The sequence below is a fragment of the Dreissena polymorpha genome, chromosome 13 (assembly GCF_020536995.1).
Source record: "Dreissena polymorpha isolate Duluth1 chromosome 13, UMN_Dpol_1.0, whole genome shotgun sequence".
In the NCBI taxonomy this organism is placed as follows: Eukaryota; Metazoa; Mollusca; class Bivalvia; order Myida; family Dreissenidae; genus Dreissena; species Dreissena polymorpha.
This window is the reverse complement of record NC_068367.1, coordinates 66,897,284-66,911,173: the sequence shown is the minus strand read 5'-3', so window position 1 is coordinate 66,911,173 and position 13,890 is coordinate 66,897,284. Positions and strand designations below refer to the sequence as shown.

The 13,890-nt window shown below is 35.0% G+C and overlaps 1 protein-coding gene across 1 annotated transcript in view; it reads right to left on the bottom strand.

Annotated features, from left to right (window-relative positions):
* Positions 1-1,574: 1,574 nt before the first annotated feature.
* Positions 1,575-13,890, bottom strand: part of LOC127856096 (beta-microseminoprotein-like) — a 30,046-nt gene continuing 17,730 nt past the window's right edge. The window contains exons 2-3 of the mRNA XM_052392088.1: positions 8,132-8,249; positions 1,575-2,340 (exon numbers count right to left, since the gene is read on the bottom strand). Of these exons, the coding sequence (XP_052248048.1) occupies positions 2,214-2,340; positions 8,132-8,249 (245 nt within the window). The 3' untranslated portion in view covers positions 1,575-2,213. The remainder of the gene's footprint in view (positions 2,341-8,131; positions 8,250-13,890) is intronic.

Here is a 13,890-nt window from a genome sequence, read left to right as displayed (position 1 = left end):
AAGAAGCTATGTTTCTTCGAAAAACTCGTTTTAATATTGTCGAGGAATCACAAAAGTCTTTTTTTCATCCTCATTGCTTATTACTTTATAGATGTATACTGTTACTGAAATTTAGTTATTTGAATATATAAGATAACACATGTATTACTAACAATGTCATTTCTATGTTGACACAAGACCTTTTGTATTACATTGTATATGTATGAAGACGATGTAATATGTGCAAGTCTTAATAAATTATCTGGTCTGTTCTGTTTTGTTCCTAATACCTGGTACGATGGTTACAAAGGTCATGGCAACAATACAATTCTACCACGACAAATTTATTATCATATACATATTACATCTGCAGCTTAGCGATATAAACAGTATCAACAGAGCATTTAAAGAGCAGTTGAATATATTCATGACCTATGAGCGGAGCAATGCAATAAAATCAAATAACTTGCGTGTCAACAAGCTCGGTTTCACATTCCGCTTGTTATTCTAGCAGGATTATGACAAAAATTATAATTAAAATATGTCAACAAAACCAGCCATGTGTTTGTCTATTTTTTGTTAAGTTAAGATATTTATGCCCCCCTTCGAAGAAGAGGGGGTATATTGCTTTGCTCATGTCGGTCTGTCGGTAGGTCGGTAGGTCGGTCTGTCGGTCCGTCCACCAGGTGGTTGTCAGACGATAACTCAAGAAAGCTTGGGCGTAGGATCATGAAACTTCATAGGTACATTGATCATGACTTGCAGATGATCCCTATTGATTTTGAGGTCACTAGGTCAAAGGTCAAGGTCATGGTGATCCGAAATAGTAAAATGGTTTCCGGATGATAACTCAAGAACGCTTAGGCCTAGGATCATGAAACTTGATAGGTAGATTGAACATGACTCGCAGATGACCTCTATTGATTTTCAGGTCACTAGGTCAAAGGTCAAGGTCACAGTGATCCGAAATAGTAAAATGGTTTCCGGATGATAACTCAAGAATGCTTAGGCCTAGGATCATGAAACTTGATAGGTAGATTGATCAGGACTCGCAGATGACTCCTATTGATTTTGAGGTCACTAGGTCAAAGGTCAAGGTCACAGTGACCCGAAATAGTAAAATGGTTTTCGGATAATAACTCAAGAACGCTTAGGCCTAGGATCATGAAACTTGATAGGTAGATTGATCATGACTCGCAGATGACCCCTATTGATTTTCAGGTCACTAGGTCAAAGGTCAAGGTCACGATGACCCGAATTAGTAAAATGGTTTCCGGATGATAACTGAAGAACGCTTATTCCTAGGATCATGAAACTTGATAGGTAGAATGATCATGACTCGCAGATGACCCCTATTGATTTTCAGGTCACTAGGTCAAAGGTCAAGGTCACGGTGACCCGAAATAGTAAAATGGTGTCCGGATGATAACTCAAGAATGCTTATGGCTAGGATCATGAAACTTCATAGGTACATTGATCATGACTGGCAGATGACCCCTATTGATTTTCAGGTCACTAGGTCAAAGGTCAAGGTCACAGTGACAAAAACATATTCACACAATGGCTCTCACTACAACGGAGAGCCCATATGGGGGGGGGGGCATGCATTTTTTACAAACAGCCCTTGTTTATTTTATAATTTCTTAACCAACCATACAACTACTTAACACTCGTGCCAGTTGTTAAGCAATTTGCATTGGTACAGCCGCCAAAAAAGATTCCGTTACGAAATTATGACTTTTTAAAGTGCCGCATGCGAGTTGGTATTAAAAAAAGCCATTACAACTTGCAACTCCTAGCAACCCCGTGGGTCAAAAAGCGTGTCTTTGGATTATTGCAACTAGATTAGAGTTGAAAATATTTGTCGTGATATTATATGCACATTTGCAACTAAGCAATCTATGTTATAGTCATTGTAACACCGAAATAATTGTCGATGAGTCAATGGCACCTGAAATATGGTCTGCTGATAAGACATCTAGACACAGTTAATATATTTGCTGTTAAATAGAATACGATTATGTATATTCTATGCAGCTTGCAAATGAATGAAAGATGTATAGTATAACATTGAATTTAAACTACGTCATTATGAGAAAGAAGTGAGAATGACGCCTCAACGCCCACCATGTTGAGTGCTTTGAACTATTTAATGTTACATATTTTGTTTATTTCAAAGCGATCTTGAATAATAACCGGGTCGATGCGGGGTCGGGTTTTACTAATTTTTATGATTATCGCCTGAAGCCCGGACACGGCCTGTTGGGACGCCGGGCGTCTACTAAGAACAGTTCGCAGCTGTCTGGGCGGTCCACTTGCTTGCAGCCTTCGATGTTCACCACGCCAGCACTTTTGCCATACCTGAAATGTGTAGTGGTGTTAGTGCACTTTACATGGGAAATATCATCGTCCTGTTAAAGTCATTTTACATTTAAAGAGACGGCATTTGACATCATCTGATGGCATCTGAATTGTTTAATATCTAGTGGTCTGATTTAACGAATGTCTGTTCCTACTATGGGATATGTCTTTCCATGTTTTTAGCAGCGAAACATGGTACCCCTATAAAATTTTCTCTCAGCTGACTTATCATTGCTTCACTGAACCATTTGCCCCTACAATTAGCTGAAATAGTGCCTTAACTGTGATAGCAGTATGATACCAATATGTATGGAGGCGGGGGGGGGGGAGGTTAATACGCGATATTAGGGGGGGGGGCGTCAAATACAGCTGGCTTTAACTAACAGATTTTAGCAGACATTCTAACAGACTTTAACTATAACAGATTTCAGAGCAACTGTTCGTACATTCGTGCATCTGACGCTGTTACTATGGCGAATGTTAAAAGAAAGTTACGTACCACAGGTTTTTTTTTTGTTTGAATTGTAATTTCCACATGACGATTTTTTTATCTTAAACTAGTGGAACAACATGACAAGCGTTTTTTTTTTTTTTTTTTTTTTTTTTTTGTTTTTTTTTTTTTTTTTTTTTTTTTTGAATTTATAGCGTTTATTCACCTCCATACATTACAAAGTGTATCATTAGTTTTCATGCTATTCTGTTAGTATATAATATAGTTGTTTAACAATTCAAATGAATAATATAATAGAGGTAAATAAAATCCATGCATTCCATTATATAGACACAATCCTACAGTTCACACATACACAGACACATACATGCGATGTTATGAAACAAAAAAACAACAACAATTGTTTGGACTTCAGAAAAACATAAGCTTTAATCAAACGTTTTGACTTCAGACAATTAAAAACATTAATCAAACGACCATGGTATTAAATATTTTAAGTAAACAACACAATTTACAATAACACTGTTCTATTGATCTACAAAAAGTTTTACAATTGACCAGTTAAGTAGTTTCTTTTCTTTACATTTAGTATTAGATTGAATCTCCCATGCTACGCAAAGATAATTATTCAGCCCCCTTATTGAAGGTAATAGACCCTTTCTCTGGCATACAAATATATACTTTTTAATTTCAAGAATAAGAATATTAATATCAGTCATGTTAATACTTGTACAACCAAATAACATTGTTTGACATGAAATATCAGTACATTTTTGCACATTATGGGATCTTAAAAAGTCTACAACATAATTAACAATTCTCTTTGTGAAAATGCAGTCCCAGAATATATGTAATAGGGTTTCTTCATTTTCTTTACAGAAAGAACATAAATTGTCATGAACAATGTTCATTTTAAATAACAAAGATTTGGTTCCTAGGATTCTGTGAACAATTCTTGTCTGGAACCACTGAGTGTAAGTGTCTTTAGATATAATAAAAACAAGTGCATGCACTTTTGTCCATTCAACGTTATTAAAAAGTGTATTCCATTTTAAATGGCAAGTGGGTATATCTGTATTATAGCTAAAACATTTATAGACAAGTTTGTTTTGATTATATCCAAATACAATGTTATTCAAGTAAAATGATATAAATGCACATTGTATATTTGGCTTTTTAATAAATGGAAGTCCTGATAGCCTGATAAATGCATTCACAGTTCTAATTAAACCTTCATAAAAAAGAAAGTTAATTTTAACGCAAATGAGAGTTTCTAATACAGATTGTTTTAAAAATTCTCCAGAAGTGCACATTATATCTCTTACATATCTAATTCCCCTATCATACATTTTTTTGTTATATATAATATTCCCACCTATCTTAAAATTGTGGTTATAAAATAACGGCATATCAAGGATATCTTCACACTTACTGACATTTTGTTTATTAATATACTCAATGTAACATGTAAGGACATCTCTCCAAAAACAATTTTTTAAACTTATCATAATTTTTTCTATGTATTTTTTTTCCCAAATTAAACATTTTCTTCACATCAAACATAGAATATACAAGTTGGAAACATTTTCCATTACTTGATACAATTTTCCTTAACCATGTCATTTTCATAGTTTTTTCAAAAGCATATATATCAGTCATGGCAACTCCTCCATCATCATATGATTTAATAGCAATAGTTTGTTTAATTTTTGCTGGTCCATCCCATATAAAATTGGAAAAAAGGCTATTTATTTGTTTTAAAACTTTTTCTCCTGGGCTAGGAAGAGCTACAAACAGGTGTGTAAAAAGGGGAAGTAGTAGTGATTTAACAACTGTTATCTTTCCTAGGGGTGTTAAATTTCTTCTTTTCCAAAAATTTATGATATTGTGCAGCTTTTCCAGTTTACTCGTGAAGTTTATTTCTATTATTTTCTTTAAATCAACATCAAATAATATTCCTAAAACTTTAAAGTTTGTTGTGCCCCAGACTAGTTTATATTTAGTTTTTAATGATTGTATGCTAAACTTTTTGGAGCCAATCCATATAAGGTTTGTTTTGTCATAATTGATTTTCAATCCAGAACATAAGGCAAAGTTATTTAAAAGATCGAGGGTAGCATTAAGGGAAACATATGTGCCATCCAGAAAGAGAGATGTATCATCAGCAAACTGAGAAATTTTATATTCAATATTTTCTATCACTATTCCTTTAATTTCATTACAATTTCTAATTTTAATTGCCAAAATTTCAGCACACAGAATGAAGATATAGGAACTTATTGGATCTCCTTGTCTGCAACCTCTTTGAATTGTTATAAATTCTGACAAAAACCCATTGATTTGAATTGCCGTCAAGGTATTATGTAGGAAAAGTGAAATCCATTTTTTTCAATGTTGTACCAAAATTAAAATAATCTAATGTTTTTTCTATAAAATCAAATTCAAGGGTATCGAACGCCTTTTCAAAGTCGATGGTCATCAAGAGTCCAGGGATATTGTTATCTTCTGTATATTGCATTATGTCATATAAAAGTCTGGTATTCTCACCAATATATCTGCCTTTAATAAATCCTGTCTGATCTTTAGAAATAAGAGTATCAAGGATAGTTTTTAATCTGTTAGCAATAGTCCCAGATGCAAGCTTGTAAACTACATTTAAAAGTGTTAATGGCCTTAGGTTTTTCAAAAAATGTCTGGGTTTATTATCTTTAGGTATACATGTGATTATACCTTGTTTTTGAGTAATTGACATGGTTCCAGAGGTAAAACCATAGTTGAGGCTTCTCACTATAAAGTGGCCTAAATCTTTCCAAAAAACTTAAAAAAATTCTGCTGTAAAACCATCTGATCCTGGGCTTTTGTCATGCTTCATATTTTTTAAAGTTATTGATATTTCCTTTAGTGTAAGAAGGCCTTCTAATGATTGAGATTGTGCAGTACTTAATTTAATTGTGTTTATTTCTTTAAGGTCATCATGTACATTATAAGAGTCATTAAAGACAGACTTTGTATACAATGTTTTGTAAAATTGGGCAGCTTCTTTTAAAATACCTGGATTATCAAATAGCCGCTGACCTTCATCGTTTTCAATGAAAGGAATGTTTTTATTAGATGCATATTGTGCTTCCAAATTACAAAAATATTTTGAGGGTTTTTCGCCTTCATCAATCCACTTCGCCTTAGCTCTAATGAAAGCGCCTTTCATTTTCAAGTTTCGAATGCCTATGAGTTCTTGTTGCAAAAGATTGAGCTCTTCAATGTTTTCATTTGTTAACTGTTTTTCAATGTCTTCAATTGCTTTTAAAATATAATATTCTCTTTCTTTTCTCTTTTTGGATTTGAAGCTCGAATATGATATGGTTTTACCTCTGATTTCCATTAATAAAGTTTCTAAAAACAGTTGATCATTTATAGTAAACTGTATTAAATCATTTTCTATAGTGTTAAGATATTCAATGTTATACACAGGTAAGACATATTGTTGCTTAATTTCTTCAATTTTTTGTTTTATACATTGAATATATTCTAGGTCATAAAGTAATGAATTATTAAATTTCCACAGGCCCTTTCCATGTTCTATTTTACTAAAATTAAATTCCAAAGTGATAGGGGAGTGATCTGATTTGTAGCTAGCATGTATATCAGATTTCCTAATATACTGACTAAAATCATTAGTTGTTAGAAAAAAGTCCAATCTAGCTTGTTGGACAGTGTTAGGCTTTCGCCAAGTGAAACATTTTGTATCCCCGTTTATAACTCTAAAAGTGTCTATTAGATTTTTATCATTGATTACAGAAGATAACAATTCCCTTGACTTCTTATTATTATTCAAAGTTTTATAGTTGGCATAATCAATATTCACGTCAAGTACTAGATTAAAATCTCCACATAAAATATAAGACTCATTACCTATGGTCTCTATTATATTAAAAAGTTTACTATAAAACAAAGGAGTATCAGTATTTGGTCCATAAAGAGTGCACAGAGTAAATCTATGGTTATCTATTGTTAAGTCTAGAATTAATAAATTTCCCTTTATTTCTTGTTCTTGATTGTGCACTTTAACATTCAGATTTGTCAAACATTTATTAAATAAAATGCAAACTCCTCTTGAATTAGAAGTGCCAAAACTAAAATAGCATTCACCATCCCAATTTGAGTAAATTTGTTTTTCCATTGAAGAAGTGAAATGGCAATCCTGTAAACAATATATATGGGCATTTAGACTTTTTAGATATTTAAAAACATCAGCTCTTTTTGAAACATCATTTAGACCACGACAGTTGTATGAAACAATCTTTAAATTATCCATTCTCAATACAAAGGATGACATTTTTGTTAACATACCATAGACAGCAATAGCCATTATCAATTACCACAGTCAATACACAATACACAATTGCAGTAAATACACAATACGTTTTATCTCTGTCAAAACAAATAAATAGGCAATACAACAATGCTGAAGTTCGCACACAGATTCTACTGGAAAGACATCTACACATACACAACATAAATAGACAATACATTCTGAAATCATACAAACATACAAAAAAACACACATACAGTGCGACTATAAAACAAAACATGTGAACAAAACATAAGTGGTTAGCCTATGTGCTTATGCATAATACTCATGTTTATAAACAATACATTTTAAATTAGCATGGTACTCCGCGTATAAGGAACATAAAATAATGTCAAGATAGAGAAAGAAACCGCGTATAAGGAACATAAAATAATATCAAGATAGAGAAAGAAACACAACATTTATATAACAACAGTACAATATAGATTTTACCCGTCTATATTAAAATAATGTCAAGATAGAGAAAGAAACCGCGTATAAGGAACATAAAATAATGTCAAGATAGAGAAAGAAACGGCGTATAAGGAACATAAAATAATATCAAGATAGAGAAAGAAACACAACATTTATATAGCAACAGTACAATATAAATTTTACCCGTCTATATTACTATCCCTGAACTGAGAAAACATTTTTTTTTTCCCATTTTAATACTAGTTCTGACCTTAATTATGATATGCATTTAGGGCCTTTAAATCTCATATAGTCAGTTTGCTATTTTTTGGTTAGTCTAAAAGGTTAATATCAAAGTACCTTTTACTTTCTTAAATAGTATGTTTATCAAGAAACTATAAGTCTATAGACTGATAAAGCGTTTTTTGGCTACTTGCCTTTGACTGCATATTCACATGACGCTTATTTTTCGAAATGACTTATGCTTTAAAAATTATCTTACATTTTTATAATTATATGACTGACAATTCAAAGTTTAAACTTTCACATCATCCATCAGTCACGTAGCGGTATCTTACCCACAACATGACATCCCCCCATCCTCACATGTGCATTCCACGCAGTGAGGGGCCGGCGCCTTGTATGAGGAACCGGAAGCGAAAACGTGACCCTCGTATTTGCAGCTCAAACCCGGTCCTTTGGAAACAGTGTTAATCATTATAATATTTTGAAACGGTACAGCTCTTAGCCATTACACGTTTACGCGGAGACACCAAGATCTCGAAGCGACGACGGAGCGCGGCGGTGATCGTAGTTTTAGGCCGTTGCACCTAAATATTTTTCCCGGGAAAAATATCTGGATTACGTAACATGAAAACTGAAATTTCAATGTACAGTGTAATACATGTATACAATTTCATGGGTTCCACCCGTTTATTACGGCATGTCGTTACCGACACCCCTTCTTAATCCTGGTTATATTGTGTTTGTCCTTCAATTGTGTAAGTTATTTTAAAACACTAAGTACTCGTGACTTGTGCACATGTGTAGTTTATACTGTAAGTGTACATAGTTTTAGTGTATATAGTTTTTAAAGTTGGTCTGCCATTGTGTACGTTTGTTGAGGCCAAAGGTACAAATATATTTTCTGTTAAGATTTATGTTTTTCTTTTTATAACAAAATGAACATCACGACGCTTAATAGCAAACTCATTAAAAAGATAATTCCTTTAAACGTTACATTGAAATGCATATATGGGAAATGCATAATAAATAAAGCTGCCTCGCAAGAGATCTGTTCTTAAAATAATACTTATTTCTAATGTATTTGCAGCGAAACGTGACATAGATCTTGGTGTTGCGTTTAGCTACTAAACAGATCTATTAATTTTTTTAATATTTACAAGTCTAAACTTAAGTAAACATCAAAGCAAGACTAATTTTAAGGAGACCATCGGAAATTTACAGAATTTGATTAATATGAGCCTCGGTCTGCGATTTTCGGGCTTAATGCAAGTGCATGAAGTGTCATTCCAGAATAGCCTGTGCTGTCCGCACATGATACTCGTGAACTATACTTTACGCCTTTATGAAACTTTTCGTTGTAAGGAAGTCTCTCCTTTACGGAAATCCAGTAAAGGCAAAAATTGTCGTCCCTGATTATCTTGGCTTTTCGAGGCCCGACGCGATTTATACTGCGGCCCGCTTTGGGGTCAAGGTGTTTTAAGCATCATGATAAATTGCCGCGATAACACTTCGATCATTTTAATGCGGGATTCGACAAATTGCTAAGAGCTGTACTATATATAGGTAAACCCGCAAAAAAATTTAAACGTGGAATATAGTTTTACCAAGATCGGTGCGTCAAAAAATGAAGTCTTTTTCCGTATGAAAAGCTAAGCTTTTACTTTAACTACGTTTAATAATAATAATAAAATAAGAAGAAGAAGAAGAAAAAGAAGAAGAAGAGTAAGAATAATAAAAAGAAAATAAGAAGGAGGAGGAGAAGAAGCAGGAGGAGGAGAAGAAGAAGAAGAAAACAAAAACAATAATAAGAGTTATATAGAAATTTGAAAATCACATAGAACAAAAGAATACAGTATAGGTTTTATGCATTGAATAACAACATAGTATCATCATATACTTGTATGTTTTTAAAATAACATAAAAAGATTACGAGCTTACCTGTTGGACCTGACGCGAAGCAGAACGCCTCTACAACCGGCAACGCAACGACCATTACAAACATACTAACACCGAAACCCATGGCTATATTTAATGGTATCACGTTTATACGTTTAAACGGTCGCGTTTCGTGTTTTGCCGATAAACGTTTACAAAATCAGTAAACGTTTAAACGGCAGTCAATATCAACATAATACATTTTTGTTCATTTCGTTACGACGTTGCAAAGCTTATTAACAGCTGCCGAAAAAGAGTCATATTTGTATCATGTGCGCCAATTGCCCTTATTCACAATACCGTAAACATAACAATACACCATGTACGGACTAGACGTCTTGAATATTTAACGCGCGTCGGCACGAAGTGCTCGATACATTTTCCCCGCCATTTGTTGCATGAGCATGCCCCGAATCGTCTATAACATCCGACGCGCGTCGGCACGAAGTGCTCGAGAAAATTTCCCCGCCGTTTCTTTATCGGCATTCATGGCTAGAGATATGGCGAATGAGACAGGTCGCGGAAAAAAATCTGCGTTTTTGAATATTTTTTACTAAAATTGAAGAATGCGGAAAAGAAAAAGTTAAATGTAACTTGTGTGCAGCTGAGTTGGCGTTCAAAGGTGGAAGTACGGGGACCATGGCGAACCACATTAAACTGGTTCACAAGTCTGTGCGACTGGATGCAACTAAAACGTCCGCAGACGATAGTGAGAAACAGCAGCGGAAGATAACTGATTATGTCAAACCCACGATGTCTCGGCAAAAATGGATAGTTTGCACAGAGAAATTAGCCCTCATGTGTGCGCAAGATCTCCAACCTATTTCCATTGTAAATGGAGAAGGTTTCATTGACTTTTGTCGAGAGCTTAATCCGTCGTATGACGTGCCGGGCCCTAGCACAGTGTCAACTTACTTTACAAAAATGTACGAGTCGAAAAAAAAGCGAACTGCTAAACGTATTATCCATGCAGACTGGCGTGGCACTGACATCGGACCATTGGACTAGCCTTGCAATGGAGGGCTATTTTACAGTAACTTGTCACTTCATTGATGAAGGTAAGCACAAACTATAAATGCATTGATATATTTTTAATTACATAATTTTATACCAAATCAGTTTATGGAAACCACAGTACAATGGTACATTAATCATTTAATTATTTGCAATTTGACATTTAATTCGTATACATGTTTATAAATTATAAGGAAATAGGACATATTGTAAGTTTACTGTAGTGATGCAATGATTAAGTAAACAAATTTACGTCATGTACGAGTTTGTCAATTTGGATGTAGGAAAAAATACCTCATCACGTTAGGGAAATTTGAATGTTGACTTTAGTATAATGCCAAAAATGATAAAGTATCTTGTAAAAAAATGCTAATTTAATCATGTAAGAACTTAATAAGATAGTTTATGTATTCCATTTTATGTTTGCAGATTGGAATTACCACAACAGAGTGTTGGCCTATCGAGCTGTCAAAGAGCGACACACTGCAGAAAATACAGCTAAGAAATCAAATTGATAACCCAGGAATTCGGCATTAAAGATGAGCATGTTTCCGCTATTGTAACTGACAATGCGTCGAATATGGTGGCGTGCGTACAACAACTTCTGTGGACTCACGTACGCTGTTTTGGACACACGCTACAATTGGTATCCGGACAATCGCTCCCACGGACATTCGCTCCTACGCAAATTTTCACAAGGCGGACAGTCGCTCCAACGTTGTTTTAACAACCCGGACAGTCGCTCCTACATTATTTTAACAACCCGGACAGTCGCTCCTACATAGTTGTAACACCATGGCGATTGGTAATAAGTAATATATCCTACAATTAGATGCGAAACCTAAAAACATAGTATACGCCGATCAAAGCCTAACACCTATAATTAGCCGACAATTAAATTAACATTTTTATTTATAAATGTAAATATGAGCTAATTTCCTTTCTGTACATTCGTGTGCAAAATAGAATAAATGCAAGTTAAATAAAGAACAACATTTCAACTTCTCATGCGTTTTTTATGTTTTATTCCATTCGCAAAATTGGCAATTCCAATAGATGTAATGTATTAACGGTTGTCCGGGGTGTCCATATAAGGTAGGAACGAATGTCAAAATAATGTAGGATCGACAGTCCGGGTTGTCAAAATAATGAAGGAGCGACTTCCGGTTTGTCAAAATAATGTAGGAGCGACTGTCCGCCTTGTCCAAATTAGCGAAGGAGCGATTGTCCGTGAGAGTGATTGTCCGGGATTCGCTACAATTGTTCATTCGCGGTGGGTTTTAGAAGTCGGAGACTATCAAAAAGCTACTGGTTTCATGCAAAAGATTAGTAAAACACTTCCGAAAATCCGTAATCGTCTCTAATGCACTCGAAGAAAAACAAAAGCAAATGGGCTCCAAGGAAAACAGCTTAATCATTGACTGTGAAACAAGTTGGAGTTCATCATACGACAGCGTTTACCGGTGTATGCCGTCTTGCATGACCCAGCCGTAACAAAGATGGCTGATGCGCGCTCTCTTAACCTAACTGATCACCAGTTGAAAATAATCGAGGGTCTGGTCCCGGTTTTAAAACCGCTATATTTTGCAACGAGAACAATGTGTTCAGAGCTTTACCCTATCGTCGGCGGTATTTACCCGATACTTTTCAGTATAATAATCCACCACCTCCCTGAGAATGCCCAAGACACTCCCGCTGTTGCAATATTCAAGAAATTATGGCAAGCGAAATGCACATTAATTCCTTAAACCACGGTTTAACAGTTAACTATATAGTTAAGAGACTTTGAACCCGGGTTCAAAGTGCCGTTTGCACATTAAATCCTTAAACCCGAGTTCAAGAGTTTGAACTGCAGCTCAAAGTCTCTTAACTCTATAGTTAAGAGAGGACCAATGAAATCGCGGCATTTACCTTCTATATATAGCTAATTGTGGTTTAAGCTCCGCTGATTGGTTGTCTCTGAATTATGTAGATAAGAGATTTGTATCTATTTTAGACACACTTTGAACTGCGGTTCAAACTCTTGAACTCGGGTTTAAGGATTTAATGTGCAAACGGCACTTTGAACTCGGGTTCAAAGTCTCTTAACTCAATAGTTAACTGTTAAATAATTAATGTGCATTCCGCGCGTCTTAACCCCAGTTTAATACTTTGAACCGCAGTTTAAGACTTTGAAAAATAGGTTAAGACTTTTAGGTGTTTGGTTGTCTCTGCACATTAATTATTAACCAATTAACGCCCGTCGTTTCGTCATGTGATTTGTTCCTGGCGCATTTCTATCAAGATGGCGGCGGATGAAGTTAGTGAATTATTACGTACGTTTGAAACAGCATTCCAAGATATAGAAAGAAAACTTTAAAGTGGTTTTGCAGACAACGCAGACTTCGTCAAAAGTGTGAGGTTATTGCAGCAAATAAGGTTATATTTATATATTTTCTTTGTGATCCTTTTATAGTATAAATCTGATAGAAATACCCCAAACCGAAATACAGTCGATTCGGATTGGTGTACAGTTTGTCAATCAGCTCTGGAAAATCAGCAGTTCCGATTAATTTGTATTTAATTTTCCATAATGCCCCAATAAAAACAAAATGATAAGTGTCTAAGGTATACATTAGGTAAAGGAATAAAGTAACAAAGTTTTAGTAAGAAAGCGTTTGTATTATGCTTACAAATGCAGCAAAAAGTTAACCAGAACTGATTAAATGAGTTATGGTTTGAAATGCGCATATGGAAATAGAAGGCTTTATTATTTTCAAATACAAAAATTGCTGATTAAAAACAAATGCCATGATAATGTTTTGATATCTGGAGGCACCAGTGACTTCCAGGAAAGACTGGATGACAACCAAGAACAGAATGGTGACGCTGGAGAGACAGATGGCGCCAGGAACAGACTGGAACAGGGGCACTAGGGGTAGTATCCCGAACTGCAGTCCTCGTGAGGGGACACCCAACGAACAGCTACAGACTCCACAAATAAAAGACACCCTCAGAGTCTACCGAGAGGGGGGGAGGATGATAGACTCACATGGACGGATTTTATGGAATCGACACGGCCTGCCCAACCGACTACGAATAGAGATGGATCGGTCACTTGTAATTGCGGAAAGGTGTGCAAGAACCAACGCGGTCTACGCAT